The sequence below is a fragment of the Crinia signifera genome, chromosome 6 (assembly GCF_055691185.1).
Source record: "Crinia signifera chromosome 6, ASM5569118v1, whole genome shotgun sequence".
In the NCBI taxonomy this organism is placed as follows: Eukaryota; Metazoa; Chordata; class Amphibia; order Anura; family Myobatrachidae; genus Crinia; species Crinia signifera.
In genome coordinates, this window is record NC_139222.1 from 116,846,198 (window position 1) to 116,871,143 (window position 24,946).

The 24,946-nt window shown below is 44.1% G+C and overlaps 1 protein-coding gene across 4 annotated transcripts in view; it reads right to left on the reverse strand.

Annotated features, from left to right (window-relative positions):
* Positions 1–24,946, reverse strand: part of LOC146008032 (inactive phospholipase C-like protein 2) — a 229,193-nt gene that overhangs the window by 54,430 nt on the left and 149,817 nt on the right. For all 4 annotated transcript variants that reach the window (XM_083146904.1, XM_083146905.1, XM_083146906.1 and 1 more), the window contains 2 exons: positions 2,449–4,929; positions 928–1,131 (listed from right to left, as the gene is read on the reverse strand). In XM_083146904.1, coding sequence (XP_083003030.1) covers positions 928–1,131; positions 2,449–4,929 — 2,685 coding nt within the window. The remainder of the gene's footprint in view (positions 1–927; positions 1,132–2,448; positions 4,930–24,946) is intronic.

Consider the following 24,946-nt stretch of genomic DNA (forward strand, 5'->3'; position numbering starts at 1 on the left):
GTGTATTTCAGAAAATTACCGGTTTGACCATTTTGAACCCAGTAATTTGCTGCTATGTGTAAAAGGGGGTCAGACTGCACCCAGCAAATTGACCCGGCACTCAAAATGCGGGGTAATTGCTGGGTCGCATGTCTGAAAGGGGATCTAGTCGCTTAAAAATGGGGATGAAATAACCCTGTGTGTATGCCCCTTTACTGTCAATCAGTGCAGATCTCAAATATTTATCCATTTGTGTTGTTTTAAGTAAGACTGGCAGTTATCTCCAAAGATACTACTGATACCTTTATTTAATCATCTATTATTTAGCATAACTTGGTATTGGTTTTTAATGTAGTGAAATCATTATATGTGAGTTTAGGTGATGGCATCTAAAAGGAAGCCTTAATGGGTGTTTAAAAAGTCTCAGAAGACTTCACATTTTCCACCAAACATCCTAATTTTCTTTCACTAATTCTCCACTCAATAAAAATATGCCTTTTTCCATTCATTGATCAGCAGATCACTGTTTAAAGTTTCTATAGGATATCTGATATGGAACTAAGGGGCAGATTTATTAAGCCCGGTGAAGTGGCTGGTACTTTCCAATCAGCTACTAACTGCCATTTTTCAAACCCAGACTGTAACTTGACAGGTAGGAGCTGATTAGCAGGTGATAAAGTACCAGCCACTTTATCAATTCAACGGTCTTAATAAATCTGCCCCTATGTAAGAGGATACATTATTCATATAAGGAACCTGAGCATGTAACAGTACTTTATTTATTACATTCTAATGAATGTTCTACTACAGAAGTTCATTAGAATTAATAAAGTTTTAATAAGTTTTAAATGGTGCTCTGTAAGTATTTAGCTATAAACCCATCTTGAACTTCCCTGATAAATAAAATATCCTAATATTCTCATATTAATTGTACAGGTGTACTCTTACCGCCTCATAGGAAATAAGAACTTTTCTTAAGAGTTCTGGTACTGGGCCTTGTGCCTCCAACAGTGGGTACTGGGAATGTAAGTTGAGTGAAACAGTGAGAGGACTGTCGCTGTTCAGAAGCCATGCAGACACAGCAAGAACACACTGCTTCATGTTTGCAGCTGGGCTTAGGCCACACAACTCCTTGAATGACACCAAAGCATTCTGTAACAAAAACAGAGAAGTCACGATAATTTTGTACTTAAATTTCGTTTAATAAGGGTAAATTTTTTTTGTTTGTTTTACATTTACCCTGTTCTGAGAGCTAAATAAACTGTGTTATGCTCAGGGCCGTCTTAACAATACAGTGGGCCCCTGGGCAAAATAATTTGAGCCCCCCCCCTCACAACCCCTCCTCCTCCTCACAACCTCCCTCCACCCACCTGTGCAGCAGCAGGGGGCTGGGAGCCTGATATAGCAATGCGGGCAGCGGCGGGTTCCAGGGTCAGTCCAGGCAGCGGCAACTCAGAGACCTTAATGTAGCGCTATTTGCCGCCGGGCGGGAAGCGCTGCAGATTTTGAAAAGACTGGCTGGACACTGATTGGCTGAGCGTCCGGTCAATCAGCGTCCGGTCACTCTTTTCAAAATCAGCAGCACTTCCCGCTGCTGGGCAAATAGCGCTACATCAAGGTCTTAGTCGCCGCAGCCTTCACGGAGACAGCTGACAGCAGCCGCCTGGGACCTGCCTCCACACGCCGCCCGGGACCTCTGCCCGGATTGCTACATCGCTTCCAGCCCCCCTGTTGCCCGGATCCTCACCACTGTTCTCCAGGGCAGGGTTGTCTTCCCCATTGGGGTGGGCCCCTACAATCCTTGGGCCCCTGGGCAACTGCCCAATAAGCCCAATGGGAAAGACAGCCCTGGTTCTGCTGTGATTTTAATTCATATTTCTGTAAACTGATGATTTTTGTGCTTAATAAATTTCAGCTATGGGATTCCCAGCTGAGATTGCCTCATTCGATCAATTTGAAATTAATTCTATCTTAGTAAATGTATCTCATAATGTCTACATTTACAATGCTAAGAATTATAATGTTACTGAACATGTCAACATGTGAAATTTCTAAATTTCACTAGCAGTTAGTGAAACTCCCCACTGTAAGTACCATAGCATCTTGCTGGCTTTATTAATGTCTATATGTTGAAGGTTGACTAAATATACTGGGTACAAAATTATCAGTGAGTGTGGTCTACTTTTGACCTCTGCACAAACTAACTGATAGCTGCAGAAGAGGTTATCCTAAGACAGAGTTTTATTTCTCTACCAACATTTTTCAATATTATTGTGCTCAGAGAGAGCTCAGCAGGATTTTAATAGCTGTTCAATTTAAGTTCAATTAAAAGGAAAGAGCAGGATAATATGCAAATATAGTGCAAACAAACTTATTTGAAGGTATAATTCTATTTTGATACCCACAGAGTTACAAAGTCTCTAGTTTTACAGCTTTTAAAATGAGTTAAACAAAATTAAAATGCAATACCTGGACATTTTCTCGAAGATCAGTTGCTTCTCGTAGGTTCTGAGTGGCCGTCCTAAACACCTCATCAATAGCTTTGATTCCTGTAGTCTTTGTTGAAGTATATTCACGAACCTTTTTTCCCTTGCGCACAGAGAGTCCCCTCTTGTGAGCTTTTCCTCCACCTCGCCGGTTGGTAATAGCAATGTGGACAAACAAAGTGGTGTTTTGAAGGAATTCTCCTGTCAGAGACTGCAAAGGGACATGCCTAAAGCCAGTTTGCAAACACTCAAATGGGATAGTATATTGGGCTATGAACTCATCCCCAATGTAGTCATCATCTAGAACCACAAACCGCAGGATAGCCAACTCTGGAAGATTTATGTGAAACTCAAAGCTCTCATCAAATATGGGATTATCTCCATTCTGTGTAACAGTCTTTGTCCGATTTTCTGCACAATCTGCAGGTATTCCATGTATCTCCACATACACATATGGTTCCACCACATCACCCTTCGCACCAGACCCTTTGGGTTTTGGAAGGTTTTGACCACTAATGACTTTGAGATGTAGCAGCTGAGCTGAGACACCAGGCAATGAGTCCTTCGCATTGGCGCTAAAATATGATACTTCTTCCCTCATTATTGAGGGTCGTAGGACATAGCCACAGTTTCCATTCTGCCGGAACCACCCAGTATTCAGGTCCATCATAAGTCCTGGAGTTTGGTAATTCATGGCCACAATTTGGCAACCACACTTCCAGAAATCTTGGGGATTCATATTGCTAGAATCAATTCGCATTGAACTTGGGTATACCCTTGAAAGGAATCTTTTATTATACTTTACAAATTCTTCAGGGTACTCATTGGCAAAGCGACTGGCACTGACCTCATTAAAAGAGCACACTTGCCAGAATTTTTGGTTTCTTCTTGAAATTTCAAAGTCTTTAAACTTTATTGATTGGCACAGGCTAACTTGGTCAGAGAGTTCTCTACATAGACGCAACTTTCTGTGACCAGATCCATTGAAATGCTCTCTGCCATCATGTCCAAGTCTTCCAGCTATCTCCATGCCTTCATCTTCATCTGTCACATCTCCCTCTGAGTCAGAGTTATCTGGTGGTAACTTCTTACCTTTTATTAGAATCTTTCCCTTGAGTTGTTCTGGAGATGGCAAATAATTTTCATCAGGACATGGTGGGTCCTTGTAAAGTTTGTCCCCAAGAATCTTTTTTAAACATTGGACCATGATACGCTGTTGTCTTACAGAGCAATGAACTACCAAGCAAATAATCAAAGGGTACTCTGATGTTTCAAATGCATACTTATCTATGACACTTATAACACTTCGAAAAGCCACCTGTGATGCCACAGACAGACCAAGGTATATAAGAGGTTCATTATCAGGACCATCCCAAACTACAAGTTCAATACTGCGACACCCCATTTTAAGGGCATGTATGTATCCACTGATATCTGATGTACCCCAATAGTGGTCTTCTAGTTGACAAGCACTGTGAGCAGAATTTATGTAGTAGTGCGATAATGGTCTAGTTGTGTCTTGACAAACCACTTTATGGATAGGATCAAATATATTACAGTCTAAAGAAAGAAGATAACGGGTGAATCCATCAATTGTAAGGTAACCTTTTTCACGTCCTTCTTTAGAGGGTTCATACTTACTGATAATTTCCAAAGATGTATTTTCATTAACCTCTTCCATACCTTGTTCCACTTCCATGAAGATCATAAGATCTTTTAAGTCCAAGTATTCTTTATTGCTAGAGAATTGCACCAGTAAAAAGAAGATCTCAGGTCTGGTACACAGCTCGCAGTAAGCCTCTATAAACACATCACAGTTCACATTACCGCTAGACTTTTCACTGACATTCTGCACTTCTTTAAACTTTAACTCTACTGTTGCTGTCTTCATACCTGGATTAAGCCCTGTGATAAGTTGAATGGCTCTAGTCAGTGGAATTTTGCCTTCTTTCTCTATATCTGCAATCTCAAATAGAGAGGAGATCCACAGAGTTCTCAAGCTTGTTTGATTGGCTCCTGGAACATCTGGAGTGTGCTTTCCATAAGAAACCAAGTACCTAAGCCCCATCACCCAAGTGTTTATAATTTCAGCTGTACTAGCAACAAGATCCAATGATTCATAGTTTTCTCCATAAATTATAGAAAAGGCACATTCTTCTGGAAACTGGTCAGACAGTCCATTACTTCTCAGAACTGGTGTTTTCTTTCCTACACGCACCTCACGAATAGATTTAATCTCCAGTTTGGCTTTCTCTGAATCTTTTTTAGAAGGCTCCCACCGTAGAAAACGCATATCTGGATCAAGCAGGAAAAATCGATTGTACATCCTGGAGTTGGAACGCACTTTCTTCATCTCACATCCTTCCATCATAAATGAGATGCATGCAGCAGTACTGTTGATCTTCCGGTTATTAGGCATTGTGCTGAAAGACACGGTTTTCTTTTGCTTCTGTCGTGATCCATCCTATAAAGGACAAATACAAGAAGTGGATCAATAACGTTTTGCTTACAACTTAAGCTACAGTAAAGTCACACTCTGGAACTTGATATGCAAATGTCATTGTTACATATAACTATCTTTAGTTGCTAAGGCAGTTTTAAAATCCAGGCCAATAATTGTCTGTTGGTGACACTTCCTCGTTCACCTTGATGGGGTGGTATGCAATCCTTTGGGTCCCTGGTGTTTTATGACACTGATCATACCCAGAAGTGCCAAGTTTAACCTTGCAAAACATCTAAACCCAACTTAAGTGCCACCTGCAATGTGAAAAGTCCCTTTTGGGTGCCCAGCTCGCAGCTCATGGGACTGCAAACAAATGTCTACACTGGCAGCATGTGCGCCCATATGGTAGCACAACTGAATTGTTGCCAGCAGATTCCATCTAGTGGCAAGCTCCAATAAAATTAGTGAATTGTCCCCTCTGTGTCCCCCATGCAGTATTGTTACAGCTTTGTACTTTAGGCTATATCTCTTCAATGGCCATTCAATACAACTCTCTATAAAATCAGAGTTGCAAATACAATATGGCATATTTAATTAGCTGTGGGGTTTACCCACTGGCTATTTGTTCATTTTTGCAAGGAGTGCTATACTCAATTAAATAGCCTTTTCCCTGTGCCTAAAATCGGGATTAAAATTACTGCACAGGAGCGTTCTGATTCTGCATAAAATGTGTTCCCACCCCCCATGTGAACCGATTGTGCCCTTTTCCCACAGACTTTTTCTTGCAGCAGAACCTCTGGGATTCAAGTGCGTGCAAGCCCCCACTAATTGGATCTGGCTGATGCCGTAACTAGCTACAGCGTAAATCCTGAAGCTAATTGAATATGCCTGCATGAGTCAGGACATAACTGAAAGGTAACGGTTTCCCCTCAAAGAAACATAACTCACTACACTTATTCTGAGTATCATAGTGACTCTTCTAGAGATAACTTAAGGCCCATACACACTGGGTGAATTTAAGCTGAATTTATGCCAGCCATTCCCCCGTAAAGATCACTGGGCCAGGTGAAAAATCGCTCAGTATGTATGCACTGAGCAATTTCTCCAGCCAGTGTTTTCTACAACATCGCTGGCCATACATGCTGAGCAAAAATGTGCAGTGTCTATGGACCTTAACATTTACTTTAGACTTTGCAAACTTTCTATATCTATGAAAACACAGAGGCTAAAAATAACACAAAATAAAAATTAACCTAGTACAGTATAATCATTACAAATTTGTGTTCATCTATATAAGCTGCAAGTAACACCTACTGTACTACTGCATTATCCTTTAAAGGGCATTCACCTCCTATACAGACCTACAAAATTGCCCCTTGTCCCCTTGCCAATAAATCTCACTGCAGCTGTGACATGCATCTCTATCACCCCCCTGGGCTTCATTAAATCCCACAGATTAAGCAGAACGAATGAGCCCATTTACAGCGAGATAAGCAGAGATTGCTAGCTAATGATCTTGTTTTGGAATAAACTAGCAAGATTTTTCTAGATTTTATACCTGTTAACCCCTTGACAGCACAATCAAGAGGCCCTCACATTATCAGTCACAATTTTAAAATAGAACATAAATGCATGCAAAGAGCAGGCTGGTGAGTCATGTCACTTAACTCAACGTGTATTATTTAACCTTTCAAAATTAAGATAATGTCAAGGTTTATTCTTCTTAAACCAATCTAAGACTTATTAAGAATAGATTAATAACCATATTAATTGAAGCACCTTTAAAAAAAAAAAATACTTAATATGAGATGGTATTTAATATTCACGTGGCGTGGAAGAAAACAAGATATTTAAATGTAACAGCTCTTATATATATATATGCTAAATGTAAAGGTGGTAACAAGCTGTTCTTGATCCCGATCCATAAATACAGTAATGCTGCTTTCAGACCGCATAACTGGCTTTGACCCTGTATTTGAAAATGTTTCCAAAAAACGGGTCTGCCAGGTAAAACCCCTTTCACACTGCATCTCTTAAACGGTATATTACCGTTTAAGTGGCGTTTCTTTGACACCGGCAGACCCGTTTTTGGAAACTTTCAAAACGGTTATAACACACACACACCCCTCCCCCCCCCCCCCCGCCCGCGGGTTAACACCACCAAACACACACACACACACACACACACACCCCCCCCTTGCGGGTTAACACCATTTTCCGAAATACACTTTTTTCGGCCCATACTGCCGGGATCCTCAACGCAGGAGGTACCGGCTGCACGGGGGGGTTGTTAGCCCTAGGGGGGGGGGGGGGGGGAATGTTAGCCCTAGGGGGGATGTTAACCTGCGTGCGGGGGGCTCCAGGGGGTGAAGCGCAGTGAATATTTAATGAGCACTCATTAAATATTCACTGCGCAGGGTCCGCTTATTGGCTGGGTCACAAATACCGTTTCAGACCCGATTTTGATGCCAAAATACCAGGTCTGAAACGGGTAGGACCCTCCATTTTAACCGTTTTTAAAAAAACTGCTTTTTTAAAACATTAATGTGGTTCTGCACCTTTCAGACCGCAGATTACCGCTTTGAAACGGTTAAAATCGGCAAAATACCGGATTTTAAGTGCGGTCTGAAAGGGGCATAACTGATTAAATCATTCCTTTTTCTCTCTTTCTCACTGTTAAGGTGGCCATACATCAGAAAGACCGGTCTTACAATCATGATTGTGTCCAATTTGCTTTCAACTCTCCGTCAGTTTTTGGACACACAATGTACTCACAATCTGTCATACAATCCATCATACAATCCATCTGCTGCATGATTGTATGATTGAAGCTTCATTTAAATAGGGGGCTGGCCTACAAAGATCAAAAGGATCCGAGTACCAAAAATCTATTTTTACATTTTTTATTTTATTTACAGGTTGCCAGCAACTACCAATCTGCTCACATCTGCTGTGTTATGCAATTATTAAATAGCCCTAATGAAGCAATCCTCTAAAAGTTGAAATTGAGCAAAAGGATGTCCACTGCTCTCTACAGCCTCCCGCCCATCTGCCGCTAGGATACTTCTGCAGCTCCCAGCATCTTCACTGCCACGGGCCACCCAGAAGCTGCACCTCTCTTCTCTGCTAGTCAGGGAGGGAGTGTCACATGACTCTGGTTGTATGAGCCATCTAAACAAAAATTGCAATTTGCTCCCAATCCCAATAGATCTGACGTGCAGCACGTCAGATCAGAGGACCAATCCTCCAATCTCGCTGGGCCGGGAGATTGTGTGATTGTATGGTTGTGTACACACGATGTGCACACAATCCATTTTACAATCAATTGAGATTGTATGATTCGGTACAATTTTTTTTGATGTATGGCCACCTTTAAACCTTGAAGTGGGACCACCCACCTATCCAGTTTGTAGAAATAAAAAAGTATGTAAAATAGCCTGTACTTAACAACTCTATACCATTGTATTTTACATATAATTTATTGGCAAATCTTTCTGGGCATCTCTCTGATGTGTCAATTTTGAATTGCCTGATGTATGATATGCTCATACGAGTTACACATAATCTGATAGAATCAGTGGCGTAACTACCGAGGGTGCAGGGGGTGCAGCTGCTATGGGGCCTGGACTGTCCCAGGGGCCCGCTGCATCCCCTGCACCGTGTCACACCAGACCAACGAGTGAGAGCAGAGCGCAGGAGTGTGCCGGGGAGGTGTCCGTCATGGAGGGACAAGCCTGCCCTCCTTCTGCAGCGCACAGAATGGTATCGGCAACAGCCGTACTGGAGGGGGAAGGAGTATTGGAGGAGGAGGATTTTGCGGCGAAGCAGCAGCGGCCCCGCCAATAGGACTGGAGCCAGAAGATGGACGGGGCGGGGGAGCTGGAGGAGAGGAAGGTGAAAGTGCTGGTAATTGTAAATGTTAGGGCAGCAGCGCGGACGGGACTCCAGCGCTAAGCGTTAGAAGCCCCATACACTGAACTGCAGTTAGTGGATGGGACCTCTGGTGCTGAGCGCTGGAGTCCCGTCCACGCTGCTGCAGCAGTGACATTGTAGCAAACCCTTTTCTCCCCATCGCTATCTATCTACTGTGACCGTCCCTCACTCTCTCCCCCAATCACTGTCACCTACTCAACCAATCGATGGGGGGGGGGGGGCCTTGAGGGTACTTTGCTATGGGGCCCATGAGGTTCTTGTTACGCCTCTGGATAGAATATCAGAATAAAAAAACATAGTATTAATTAACAATTAGATAAAAAATAATCTAGTTCTATAAAAGAAAAAAAAGAATGGGTATTTTAGACCATGGAGCTAATTATTAGTGCTGCTTTATATTTTTGTTCATTATCAAAAGAACTTCGCTTATTCACATTATCTATTTAAGGACGCTGTTTTTTTTTTTTTTTTTTTGTTACATTACCGGAGATGTAATCTTATCTTATGTCTCCAATTACCCGATAATAGCTTTCACTTGGTGGTTGGGGATGTTACTTTATGAGCCCTTTAACTCGTATAAAGTGAAGTGAACCCAAAAAGGTCCACAAGGTGTTCACCACTGGCTCCCTGATGAGGTATCTCTGGCTTTGTGACCACATAAAAAGACACTGTATGGAAGTTGATTGAGATGGTATGCAAGGTCTGTTGAAAACAAAGTGTCACTTTGCTCATGGGTTGTAAAATTACCTGTGGTAGAGAGTCAATGAGCCCACAATATTTTTGGGGGTTAAACAGGCCTTGCGTACCATCTATTCTTACTTCTTTATAGCATAATTTTGTGGTAACAGTGCCAGAATGTCTCATCTGTTTCAGATACATTGCAAAGCAAAGTGATGAAACATTTATTAAAATGTACTTTATTACAAAGTAGTATTTTTGACCATTCACTGGATCAATAGCTATTGTGGTTTCTATTGTTACTCCCTCAAATTTCCCCCATCCCCTTCTTCCTCTATTCCAGTCTGCTCCTTCTCCTGTATATCCCCATTAAAATCTACTCCATATTATGTCTCGACCCCTTTTTCTCTTTTCCCTATTCCTGTCTTATCCTTCTTCTGTGTGCATGTATTAATTAATCTTCCATCCCCTGATCCTTTCTTCCTCTATTCCAGTCATTTCATTCTCCCATCTCACTCTATTCCCAATTTATCACCTGTCGCTTTCCCCTTATTTCTGTCCTCTTCCTCACCTATTCCCTATTTCCATCTACTCCCTATAAGGTTCCCTTCTCCCCTTTTATCCATCTACCATTTTCCTAATTCCTGTCTTTTTCCTATTCCAACTCCCTTTATTTCCATCATCGAACTGTCCGGTCTTCCTCATTCTCATCTTCTCAATCGTGTTTCTCCTTTCTTTCCATCTTCTCATTCTTCCATCCTAGTCTATTCCTCTCTTCTACCCCTATTCCAGTGTTTTCCCTCTTCCATCTCCTCCTAGTGCCATCTCCCTTTAGTTCCGTTTTTTCCCTCTATTATATCTCCCTTTTTTTTTTTCTCACTCTCCCATTTTCTCCTATTCATGTCTTCATACTCCTGTCTCTCCTTATTCCTGGCTTCTCCCTCCCTAACTCTTCCTATTCCCAACTTTTTTCTCAGTACCGACTCCCTATATTCCCATTCTCCTCTCATGTCTATCCAATTATTACCATCCCCTTGCCAATTATTCAAACCTTCCACTATTCACAACTACTACGTCTCCCCTTTCCCATGATTCTAGTCTTCTTTCCCTCCCCATCACCTCGGTACGGTAAGAGGATGGGCAGCTGACATCAGCTGCTCACCCCAAAGACCCGCATTCAAGGGTGAATTACTATGGGAAAGCCCAGCATTTTCATGGGGATGCCCTTGAAATGCTGGGCGTTCCCATGGGTGCAACTTGAATCTGCCACCCCCCACACTGCTCCATGCGAACGGTTCGGCGTCTGTACAAGTCACCACATCTGCTCACGCATGGCTGGTAGGAGCTGATTGGCTGGCTGTTTATCACTCTCCATTTTATCACTTTTGAAGCTCAGTGCATCTGGCCCCAGGTCAGTCAATCTGCATCACCAGATGCAGACAATGACCTCAGCATTTCCACAAAATGGAAGAGATTCTTCCAAACGTCTCCCCAAACACCACAGATTGTCAATCAGACTGTGGCGTAGTGGTTACTGCATGCAGAAGCATGATCTGTTCTGCACATGCCCAGAATGGGTCCTGTGAATTATCGACACAATGGGTTGAAATTGTGTGAAAAGGGGCCATCATATATATGTATGGGCACCTATAGATTCTGAGATAAGTGCCTAGAGCAATAGATCAATGTGATTGCAGCGCCTGCGAAAAGGGTATTAGGCCCTACTTACCAAAGGCTTCTGTTAAAGCAGCGGTGGGGAACCTCCGGCCCGCGGGCCGGATACAGCCCCCACAGCCAGTTTGTGCGGCCCGCCTGCCCACCCACACACATACCCGCTTACCCTCCCTCCTGTCAAACTGTAGCGGTGATGCGCCGCCCGATCGCCTGCCCGGCGAGATAAGGGGGAGAGCTGTGGAGACACGCCAGCCAATCACTGTGGGCTGAGGTGACGCGCCCGCCAATCACTGCGGGCGGCAGGGACTTCCATCCTCTCGCGAGTGCTGTGATGCGCCCGCCATGCACTGCATGGGCGGGAGCATTGCGAGAGGACAGAGTCCATCAGCCGCAGCAGCCGCCATTACCCTGTGAAGCTGGAGCTACAGTAATAACTGTTCAGTGTAAAAAAGGTAAATCCTGCTTTCCGGCCCATCACTTTCCCTAGCTGCCTCTTACTCCTCTCACCCAACCACCCAACCTCACTCATGCCGACCTCCTTTCCCCAGTGACTGACAGATCCAGGGGTTGTCATTTATTCATAAAAAGTGACAGTGTGGAGGAAGGGGGGGGTGTCATCCCCAAACAGGTTAATGTGATTATGTCTGATTATCAGACATAATCACATAACCCTGTTTGGGAGTGACACCCCCCTTCCTCCACACTGTCACTTTTTATGAATAAATGACAACCCCTGGATCTGTCAGTCATCCATATCACCCTCACACTGCTGGGCATAAATTAGCCAGCCCTGGTGTCTCTGCAGTGGTGGGCAGAACTGTTATGCATATGTCCGCATGTGTATAATGCCCACATGTATATGCCACTGCCCCAGTGTCTAATGCCCACATGTATATGCCACTGCCCGTATATGAAAAATGCCCACATGTATATATCGCTGCCCGTGTGTATAATGACCACATGTATATATCGCTGCCCGTGTGTATAATGACCACATGTATGTACCGCTGCCCGTGTGTATAATGCCCACATGTATGTACCACTGTCCGTGTGTATAATGCCCACATGTATATACGTCTGCCTGTGTGTATAATGCCCACATGTATATGCCACTGCCCCAGTGTCTAATGCCCACATGTATATGCCACTGCCCGTATGTAAAATACCCACATGTATATACCGCTGCCGGTGTGTATAATGCCCGCATGTATATATCGCTGCCTGTGTGTATAATGACCGCATGTATATATCGCTGCCCGTGTGTATAATGACCGCATGTATATATCGCTGCCCGTGTGTATAATGCCCACATGTATATACCACTGCCCATGTGTATAATGCCCACATGTATATGCAGCTGCCCGTATGTATAATGCCCATATGTATATGCCGCTGCCCGTGTGTATAATGCCCACATGTATATGCTGCTGCCCGTGTGTATAATGCCCACATGTATATGCCGCTGCCCCTGTGTATAATGCCCACATGTATATTCCACTGCCCGTATGTATAATGTCCACAGGTATATACCGGTGACCGTGTGTATAATGCCCGCATGTATATACCGCTGCCCGTGTGTATAATGCCCACATGTATATGCCGCTGCCCGTGTGTATAATGCCCACATGTATATGCCGCTGCCTGTGTGTATAATGCCTGCATGAATATATTGATCATTTTTATATGGCCCCCGAAGGATTTTATAAATATCCAAATGGCCCTTGGTAGAAAAAAGGTTCCCCACCCCTGTGTTAAAGCATGAGGGAGGCTTGTGAAGTGCAGCCTGCACACTTATCACAATAGCTCCTGCAACCGCTGCAAGCCCATGGTTATTAGTACAGCTAGTTAAGTCTGTCACAAAGGGGCACAATTATAATTTAGTGAACATTCAGAAGACCATAATAACACTTGAATGTTAAATAAAAATGCTATAAATACAAATGTATATGTATTGTATAAACAAATAACACTTATTTATGTAATCATACTCAAGAGTATGTGACCTGCAGTATGTTTCAATAGATACGTAAATTAGAAAAATGTAGCATTGTATGTTAGCGTAGTATTGGCAGTGTGCCAGGACTGACTCCATTACCAAGTTTAGTTCCAGATCCATTTCTAACTACATGCTTCAGGAACCCCTGCTGCTTAAGTTGTAAAGCTGCTGAAAATTAGTTCAGTGCTGCAATGCCAGATAAGGAGCTAGTGACAATTTTTTTTTTTTCTTAGACAGTAGTGTCCATTTTAACCCCTTCACGACATTTGACGTATATATACGTCATGGCCGGGATGTACTTCCCGACACATGACGTATATATACGTCATGACTTTAAACTGTCACTGCGTCTCGAGACGCAGTGACAGAGGGACGATGTCTGCTGTCCCTGACAGCAGACATGTCCCTGCATGCCCAGGGGGGGCTGCGATGTCGCCCCCCCGTCGGCGATCGCTGTGATTGGCTGTTCAGTGTGAACAGCCATTCACAGCGTTTTCCTGTGTTACCAGCGAATCGGACGCTTGGTAACACAGGTGTCAATCACCGCCGGGCGTCAGGGGGCATGAGGGGGTCATCGGTGACGATGACACCTCACCCCACCCTCACCCCACCTGCCCCCAAGGCTGTGATTGGTCCGTGGGACCCACGGACCAATCACAGCCAAGGCGCGACATTTAAACTACCGGTGACTGCGCTGCAGACGCCATTCCGGTCTGGAGTAGCGTGCAGAGCGGTTGTCACCCTCTCCAAACCGGTAAGTATTCAGGTTTTCTTTCTTTCAGATATCCACACAGGATTTGTTCTTTGTAAGCTTTATTTAACCAGAATATAACAGTTGAATAACAATAAATTTAGGCATAACAATGATACTCCATGAACAATAGTATCTCTACATCAAATGTGCACACAAAGACTAATACAATTTTATTATACTGTAACGTGGTCTGCTTCTCCAAGCCTCCGCTGTCTCCCAGCCGATCAGGATTCACCAGCTCTTAACCTTACCTCAGTTGTTTACAAACAAACCGAACAATACATTTGCTTAACTAAATGTTATAAATAAGTGATAGGCCTTTCACTACTGTTACTTGAAACTGCTACAATATTATTGCGCAATAATGTATATAAATTCTTACTAATAACTAAACTCTATGTCTAATCCTATTACAGATTCCTTCTATAATCTACACATGTACTGTAACTACAGAATTTGGCATAGTAAGTATACACAATGTAACCACAGAGTCTATCACGATATACCTTTCAGTCCCGCTGGTTAATGTAACTCTGCTTAGAGTTAGTGGCTCTCTGTCCCTGAATATATAATCCTTTCTAGCAGTCACTGATATAGTAATTCCCAGCTAAGTTCAATGTTCTCCAGATCCATTTCCTTGGCTACACAGAATATTGTTAACTCTTCACTGCCTGACACTGTAGATGGCAATGTATCTGACTCTGTTTTTCTTCCTACACTTTGGGCCAATGACTCTGTAGCGAAGGATAGATTGCTATAGGCTTCCCCTGGCTCTGAGCCGGGTTTAACCCTCTTCTCCTTCTTCACTGAGCCACTAGTGAGGCTCCTGCTTGGTGTATTTATATATCTAGCAGCTCCTTGGATTTGGTACTGACACTTTGTGGGCCTCCCCTGACATTTCCCATCGGGTTTAGCCCTATGCCTCTGACTGGATTTTCTGCCTTTCCAAAGCTACGACAGCGTTTACACTGCAACTTGTATGATACCTCTCCTAAGGCCTCCCCTGACCCGATTGGTCGGGTTTCGCCCTTCCCCTAGCGCAGTCACTCTGAGTGCCAGGGATATTGGGGAACGATATCAGGGAACACTGACTGTCCGGGCGGGATTTACACTCACCACACCCCGGGGCGTTTCATATGTCAGCGATGCTGCCGGATCCGGCCTCCACCATGACGCAGTGCTTATGTCTCTTTCAGGTCTCTCATCTTCCTCCACACCCGAGGAAGCCACCGGACTCTTTGCTGCTGCAGCTCTAACAGATGGTTCCGCAAACGCCGGTGTCTCTGCTCCGTCACTTGCACCAGGACTTTTGGGTAAGTACGGCACCCTGTACTTTAGCTGTCACTCCGTCTGTCTAATGCGCAGCTCTGCTCTGTAACATTGCTCCAAACGAACTGCCCACAGCCGTTAACGGCCAGCTCTCATAACTCCTTGCCCCTGTGCCAAACTGCCGTTCAGCCCTTGCATCACGCTCAAATCAACTTTATTAGCTCTGCGCCGTGATGAACACTCCACTGAATTGTTATGTAGCTAGGAGCAGTACCAATTTGCTTATTGTTCTCCAGTCTAGACACAGTACCTTATAACCAGTGCATAAATTCCATTTCCCTTAAATGTCTCTTATTTCTAATAACATCACTATGGCTTTCTAATAACATAACTGTGACTATAGCAGGATGTCACATTCTACCCCTCTAATTAATTGCATGTCCTCATGCATCTTAAACCATCCCTGGATTACAGCAGTAATAAACATCACAAATTAAATACACAGAACATAGGTACTAATTACCATTCTAAGAACTTGGTGGTTATCCACATCCCTTCTTATCTCATACACCCCAGTGGCTGTAGCTTGAAGATGGACAATTGCACCTGGTTCCGATTCCCGGAAGGGAGCTAACTCATTACTCCGTTGACCATCCATCTTCCAAACTTGGTCTGATGCAACATTTGTAGCTGGACCATAACCAAGCCCTGATTGAGATTGAGGGTGGGCTGTCTCCGTCTTTTCTTTCACTACATTCTCAGCCAGTTTAAGCCGATGCTCATGTTCGTTCACCCCGTCAGGATATATAACTTCGGTCCCCTCGGGAATGGTGTTAAGTTCCTGTCTCGCGGCTCGGTTTTTTTTGACAAAACATCGTCGGTGGAGGAATGGTGGTGGACTTTCACATTGAACAGGTCTCTGCGGAGGGAATGTTTCTTCCACTCTTTCCTCTCCTCTCGCTTGGTACAGGCTGATTCCTTCTTCTCTAGCTTCTGCAGCATACTCTACTTTTGGCAGGTAAGACCGCCGGCGGAACCGGCGCCTGTTGGGAGCAAATCGGCTTCCTTTAACCGGTAGACCGCCAGGGCCAGTCACATTGGCTGCCTCAGTACCCTTCTCTCCTTCTACCACATCAAACTCCACCACCTCGCCATCTCCGACACTGCGCAGCAACTTCCGGGGGTTATTTCTTGTTATAGCCGTCTGATGAACGAAGACATCAGCTTTAGTGTCATTCCGGTTGATGAAACCATACCTCTTGCGGACATTAAACCACGTAACAGTTCCTTGCACCTGAGTAGCCAGCACTCTCTTCCCTGCCGGGCTTCTCCGGCCATAGATAGAGTGCTGTATAATTTGGGTCAGAATCTGAGGTTGGCTGTACAATTTCTGTGTCAGTATTGAGGTTAGTTCCGCAGGGCAATTTCTTAGGACATTCATGCCCACGATGATGGCAGGAACCAACGGGTCATTTACGTTTGTGATCAAGCATCCTTGATTGGACATAACAGCTTGTCCTATTTGTATATTTACTTCACAGTATCCCCCACAAGAGATGTACTGACCATTGCTAGCCAACAACCTCAACCAGGACGGGGGCGAGGGTAAAGTCTCTGTCAATTCCCAATGCCGGTTAAAGAATCCCTGTTGTATAGTAGTAACCGGTGATCCTGTATCCAAAAGAGCGAGCACTTCCTTTCCTTCAATTTTGATAGGTATCACAGGGCAATGTCCAATATATTGGGAACACCACTCCTCTGAAGATAGACCTTGAGCTGCTAGTTCCCCCGAGGATCGGTCTCCTTCCGCGAGGGTTGCTGGTTTAACGCTTCCTCACTCCTGCACATTCTCTCTATATGGCCACACTGCCCACACCTCCGACAAATAGGGCGACCCTGAGAGTCAAAGCGATCAGTTGCCCGACGTCCTCTTGTGGGCATGAATTCTCGCCACTCGTTCAGACCTTGTCTATCATTTGGGCACCACCCAGTTTCAGTGAACGGGGGGTTGTGTACTTGGGCTAACTTTTGTACTTCTCTTTGGATTTCATTTATTTCCGCTGTTAAATCTTCTACCTGTCCTTTTAGTGTGAATGCCAGATCTGTTGTGGGAGCTTGCACATTCTGTGATAAAGCAGGTCTGTTCCTCACTTCCTCCACCACTACCACGGTACCATCTTCACTCACCCCTTCCTGAAATCCTGGCAGTTCGGGGAAGTCCACCTCTTTCGGTCGCACCGTTCCCATCACCTTTATAGCAGTTCCCTTGAACTCTTCGAAGGTTTTCAAGCTGTTCTGCAACCTCAACATCTTTAATTGTATTTTAATTCCCTCGTTATTGACTCCTTCAATAAACTGGGTAATCAGTGTCTCGTCATCTTCTTCATTCCCTTCCACATGACTTTCTCTTTTTACATCACGTAGGGCCTCTTGTAACCCCAGCGCAAAGTCTCTAAGGGTTTCTCCCGACTTCTGTTTTCTACTGTAAAAACGACTCTTACGCTCCGGCATCGTGCTGGTATCGAAGGTTTTCGCCAATTTTTTTAATATTTGCTCGGCCGTCCGTTTCTGGCTCGACGGCCATGAGGCCACCTCTCTTGCGGCTGCCCCTTTCAGCTGACCCAACAGTATCTCTATCTGCTGATCCTCTCCTGGCCGATACAACTTAAACATAGACCTAATCCTTTTTTGGAATGCTTTGAATACACTTCCATCGCCATCCGTTTCTTCTCCGGAATACATGGGCAGCCATGGGGCCCCGAAATAATAAGGCAGCGTAATTGGATTAGTGCCCATATTCATGGGCTCAGTCTGCACGCTGGACGACACACCATTCCCCTGGTTCCCAGGCACATCATTTTGCTTGTCCGACAACATGTTCCAATGTTGTTCTGATCCTGTTCAATTGACGCCAAATGTCACCCTCTCCAAACCGGTAAGTATTCAGGTTTTCTTTCTTTCAGATATCCACACAGGATTTGTTCTTTGTAAGCTTTATTTAACCAGAATATAACAGTTGAATAACAATAAATTTAGGCATAACAATGATACTCCATGAACAATAGTATCTCTACATCAAATGTGCACACAAAGACTAATACAATTTTATTATACTGTAACGTGGTCTGCTTCTCCAAGCCTCCGCTGTCTCCCAGCCGATCAGGATTCACCAGCTCTTAACCTTACCTCAGTTGTTTACAAACAAACCGAACAATACATTTGCTTAACTAAATGTTATAAATAAGTGATAGGCCTTTCACTACTGTTACTTGAAACTGCTACAATATTATTGCGCAATAATGTATATAAATTCTTACTAATAACTAAACTCTATGTCTAATCCTATTACAGATTCCTTCTATAATCTACACATGTACTGTAACTACAGAATTTGGCATAGTAAGTATACACAATGTAACCACAGAGTCTATCACGATATACCTTTCAGTCCCGCTGGTTAATGTAACTCTGCTTAGAGTTAGTGGCTCTCTGTCCCTGAATATATAATCCTTTCTAGCAGTCACTGATATAGTAATTCCCAGCTAAGTTCAATGTTCTCCAGATCCATTTCCTTGGCTACACAGAATATTGTTAACTCTTCACTGCCTGACACTGTAGATGGCAATGTATCTGACTCTGTTTTTCTTCCTACACTTTGGGCCAATGACTCTGTAGCGAAGGATAGATTGCTATAGGCTTCCCCTGGCTCTGAGCCGGGTTTAACCCTCTTCTCCTTCTTCACTGAGCCACTAGTGAGGCTCCTGCTTGGTGTATTTATATATCTAGCAGCTCCTTGGATTTGGTACTGACACTTTGTGGGCCTCCCCTGACATTTCCCATCGGGTTTAGCCCTATGCCTCTGACTGGATTTTCTGCCTTTCCAAAGCTACGACAGCGTTTACACTGCAACTTGTATGATACCTCTCCTAAGGCCTCCCCTGACCCGATTGGTCGGGTTTCGCCCTTCCCCTAGCGCAGTCACTCTGAGTGCCAGGGATATTGGGGAACGATATCAGGGAACACTGACTGTCCGGGCGGGATTTACACTCACCACACCCCGGGGCGTTTCATATGTCAGCGATGCTGCCGGATCCGGCCTCCACCATGACGCAGTGCTTATGTCTCTTTCAGGTCTCTCATCTTCCTCCACACCCGAGGAAGCCACCGGACTCTTTGCTGCTGCAGCTCTAACAGATGGTTCCGCAAACGCCGGTGTCTCTGCTCCGTCACTTGCACCAGGACTTTTGGGTAAGTACGGCACCCTGTACTTTAGCTGTCACTCCGTCTGTCTAATGCGCAGCTCTGCTCTGTAACATTGCTCCAAACGAACTGCCCACAGCCGTTAACGGCCAGCTCTCATAACTCCTTGCCCCTGTGCCAAACTGCCGTTCAGCCCTTGCATCACGCTCAAATCAACTTTATTAGCTCTGCGCCGTGATGAACACTCCACTGAATTGTTATGTAGCTAGGAGCAGTACCAATTTGCTTATTGTTCTCCAGTCTAGACACAGTACCTTATAACCAGTGCATAAATTCCATTTCCCTTAAATGTCTCTTATTTCTAATAACATCACTATGGCTTTCTAATAACATAACTGTGACTATAGCAGGATGTCACACGGTCACCGTGCCTATCTGCCGTTATACTGACCTGATCCTTGCTCATACTTACCTGATCCTTGCAAATACCTTACCTGATTACCTGATCACTGCTTGTAGCGTGCTGGACGCTTCCTGGATCTGACTTCTTGGGACTTCCTGCTGCTGCTGCAGTGTGATAGAGAGATAGAGAGATAGAGAGAGAGAGATAGAGAGAGATAGAGAGATAGTGACAGAGAGAGCTATATTTTGTGTCTGCTACCCCCCCTTTTTGGGGGTGCAGGGGTTTTTTATATATAAATAACTGTCGCTGCTGCTGCAGTGTCATAGTGATAGATAGTGATAGATAGTGAGAGATAGTGATAGATAGTAATAGATAGTGAGAGATAGAGAGATTTGTGTCTGCTACCCCCCCTTTTTTGGGGGTGCAGGTTTTTTTTTTATATATATAACTGTCAGTGCTGCTGCTGCAGTGTCATAGTGATAGATAGTGATAGATAGTGAGAGATAGAGAGATAGAGAGAGATAGTGACAGAGAGTGATAGAGAGTGTATATTTTGTGTCTGCTACCCCCCCTTTTTGGGGGTGCAGGTTTTTTTTTATACATATAACTGTCAGTGCTGCTGCTGCAGTGTGATAGATAGTGATAGATAGTGATAGATAGTGATAGATAGTGAGAGATAGAGAGAGATAGTGACAGAGAGTGATAGAGAGTGTATATTTTGTGTCTGCTACCCCTGCCTTTTGTGCTGATCACTATATCTGAGGTGATCAGCAACTTTTTGGGGGTGCAGAGGTTTTTTTTTTTTATATATACCTGTCAGTTGCTGCCAGTTGCACCAAAGGTTGTGCACCTGCTGCCCCTCACTGGTAATCAGTGTCGCATCACTGATCACCTTTTTTTTTTTTTTTTGTGGGTGCTGTGTGGTCTTTTTTTAATTTTTTTTTTACACACACTGTGATTTTGTGGGTGTCCTGTGGCCACTGTGCGCTGATCAGTGACGTACATCACTGATCAGCTTTTTTCGGCACAGGGTTGATCTATTTTTTTTTTTTTTATCAAATTCCTGTTGCCTTTGAGCGCTGTTCAGTGACAGACGTTACTGACCAACATCTGTGCTCAATTTTTGGCGCAGGACCTTTTTTTTTTTTTTTTTAACCCCTTCAATTTTTTTTTTTTTAACCCCTTCAATTTTTTTTTTTTTTTAACCCCTTCATTTTTTTTTTTTTTGTATAAAGTATTTTTTTTGTTCTGCACTACATACACACAACACACTACATACCTCCCGGGTTGAAATAAAGTTTGTACCCCCCCCTACACTATACACGTGTTGAAACATTTCACTACCAGTAACACAAAAATAAAAATGTCATCCCAAATGTCATCCCAGTCATCCAGAAGAATGTATTCAGTGGAGGAGGCATATGCCATGCTTGCCTCTGATTCTGACACAGCCAGTGAGGCAAGCGGGGAATTTGAAGGATTCGTCTTAAGCTCCTCTTCCTCCTCTGGTGATGAGGGACCCCCTCAAAGACGCCCCCGTAGAGCAGCTGAGACCCCCCCCCCAATAATTGATCTCGTATGGACCCCACCACCAGACAATTTTGAGCCCCAGGTTCCTGAGTTTTTGGCCATGCCAGGAATCCAATTTGATTCCACAGGTCTCAGAGAAATTGACTTTTTCAAATTATTTTTCTCTGATGATTTTATAAATTTAATGGTGGACCAAACTAATTTATATGCCCAGCAGTTTATTGCTCAAAACCCCACGTCATCATTTGCTAGGTGGACCCCTGTAGATGCAGTAGAGATGATGGCGTTTTGGGGTCTGGTGTTTCATATGGGCATAGTAAAAAAGCCACAAATTAGGCAATATTGGAGTACAGATGTTCTGTACAGCACCCCATTTTACCGTATGGCCATGACCCGGACTCGTTTTGAGGCAATCCATAAATTTATACATTACACCGATAATGCACAGTGCCCACCCAGAGATGATCCCACCTTTGACCGGCTATTCAAAGTCAGGCCGGTCATTGATTATTTCAGTGCCAAATTTGCAGAGCTATACATCCCTGAAAAATTTATTTGTATTGACGAGTCCCTTATACATTTTAAAGGAAGGGTTAAATTCCGCCAGTACCTTCCCAGTAAGAGGGCAAGGTATGGCATAAAAATGTATAAGCTGTGTGAAAGCACCACAGGGTACACCCACAGGTTTAGGGTATATGAAGGGAAGGATTCAAGAATTGAACCGCCAGAATGCCCCCCCTCCCTCGTAGGTGTTAGTGGCAAAATTGTCTGGGATTTAGTGCACCCCTTCCTGGATAAGGGTTATCACCTCTATGTGGATAACTTTTACACCAGCATCCCCCTGTTTAAGGCCCTTGGTTCAAGAGGTACAGCAGCTTGCGGTACTGTGCGCAAGAACCAAAGAGGCCTCCCCAAAACACACATTGCCCAAGTAATGAGAAGGGGTGAAAGCAGGGGAATATGCACCGAAAATATGTTGTTGGTCAAATATAAGGACAAGAGGGATGTCCTTATACTGACAACAATTCATGGAGACAGTACCACCTCCATCCCTGTACAAGGTACCAGTACCCACACCTCCAAACCAAATTGTATCCTAGATTACAATAAGTACATGGGCGGAGTGGATCTTTCAGATCAGGTACTGAAGCCGTACAGTGCCCTGCGGAAAACAAATATCTGGTACAAGAAGGTGGCCGTGTATATCATCCAGATGGCACTGTATAACGCTTACGTGCTATTCCGTTCTACCGGCCAGAGGGGGACATTTATGCACTTTCAAGAGGAAGTCATAAAGGGCCTAATATTTGGGAACCAGCAGGCAGAGGGCCCCAGTACTTCTAGTACTGGCCCCCGTATTGTACCAGGGCAGCATTTTCCCAACGAAATCCCCTCCACTGCAAGAAAGGGAAGGACACAAAAAAGGTGCAAAGTTTGCTATAAAAAGGGAATAAGAAAGGAAACTATTTTCCACTGTGAAACTTGCCCCGACAAACCCGGCCTATGTATAAAGGAGTGTTTCAAAATATACCACACATCGATGGATTACTAGGTTCATCATTTCACCGTGCATCGGGGGTCTTGCTAATGCCACATAGCACCCACCATTCATTCCACCAGAATCTGAGCTGCAAAATCCAAAAATCACTCCTTCCCTTCTGAGTCCTTCCATGCACCCAACTGGTATTTTTTGGTCACATGTGAGGCATTGCCGTACTCTGGAGAAATGGGGGCACAGATTTTGGGGTGCTTTGTCTCCTTCATTCCTTGTGAAAATGAAAAATTTTGAGCCAGAACTGCATTTTTGTGTAAAAAAAATGTAATTTTTCATTGTCACAGCCCAGTTGTACCAAAATTGGTGAAACCCCTGGGGGTTTGAAATGTACACTATACCCCTAGATGAATTCCCTGAGGGGTGTACTTTGCAAAATGGGGTGACTTGTGGGGGGGTTCCACTGTATTGGTGCTTTGGGAGTCTTGCTAATGCAACATGGCACCCACCATTCATTCCACCAAAATCTGTGCTGCCAAATCCAAAAATCACTCCTTCCCTTCTGAGTCCTGCCATGCGCCCCACTGGTATTTTTTGGTCACATGTGAGGCATTGCCGTACTCGGGAGAAATTGGGGCACAGATTTTGGGGTGCTTTGTCTCCTTCATTCCTTGTGAAAATGAAAAATTTTGAGCCAGAACTGCATGTTTGTGTAAAAAAATGTAATTTTCCATTTTCACATCCCAGTTGTACCAAAATTGGTGAAACCCCTGGGGGTTTGAAATGTACACTATACCCCTAGATGAATTCCCTGAGGGGTGTACTTTGCAAAATGGGGTGACTTGTGGGGGGGTTCCACTGTATTGGTGCTTTGGGAGTCTTGCTAATGCAACATGGCACCCACCATTCATTCCACCAAAATCTGTGCTGCCAAATCCAAAAATCACTCCTTCCCTTCTGAGTCCTGCCATGCGCCCCACTGGTATTTTTTGGTCACATGTGAGGCATTGCCGTACTCGGGAGAAATTGGGGCACAGATTTTGGGGTGCTTTGTCTCCTTCATTCCTTGTGAAAATGAAAAATTTTGAGCCAGAACTGCATGTTTGTGTAAAAAAATGTAATTTTCCATTTTCACATCCCAGTTGTACCAAAATTGGTGAAACCCCTGGGGGTTTGAAATGTACACTATACCCCTAGATGAATTCCCTGAGGGGTGTACTTTGCAAAATGGGGTGACTTGTGGGGGGGTTCCACTGTATTGGTGCAACATAGCACCCACCATTCATTCCACCAAAATCTGTGCTGCAAAATCCAAAAATCACTCCTTCCCTTCTGAGTCCTGCCATGCACCCAACTGGTATTTTTTGGTCACATGTGAGGCATTTCCGTACTCGGGAGAAATTGGGGCACAGATTTTGGGGTGCTTTGTCTCCTTCATTCCTTGTGAAAATAAAAAATTTTGAGCCATAACTGCATGTTTGTGTAAAAAAATGTAATTTTCCATTTTCACATCCCAGTTGTATCAAAATTGGTGAAACCCCTGGGGGTTTGAAATGTACACTATACCCCTAGATGAATTCCCTGAGGGGTGTACTTTGCAAAATGGGGTGACTTGTGGGGGGGTTCCACTGTATTGGTGCTTTGGGAGTCTTGCTAATGCAACATGGCACCCACCATTCATTCCACCAAAATCTGTGCTGCCAAATCCAAAAATCACTCCTTCCCTTCTGAGTCCTGCTATGCGCCCCACTGGTATTTTTTGGTCACATGTGAGGCATTGCCGTACTCGGGAGAAATTGGGGCACAGATTTTGGGGTGCTTTGTCTCCTTCATTCCTTGTGAAAATGAAAAATTTTGAGCCAGAACTGCATGTTTGTGTAAAAAAATGTAATTTTCCATTTTCACATCCCAGTTGTACCAAAATTGGTGAAACCCCTGGGGGTTTGAAATGTACACTATACCCCTAGATGAATTCCCTGAGGGGTGTAGATTGCAAAATGGGGTGACTTGTGGGGAAGGTTCCTAACTTTTAGCACTTATGGTGCCTAGAAACCTACATGGTGCCTAAAAAAAAATCTCATAAAAAGGAGGCTCCAAAATCAAGTAGGT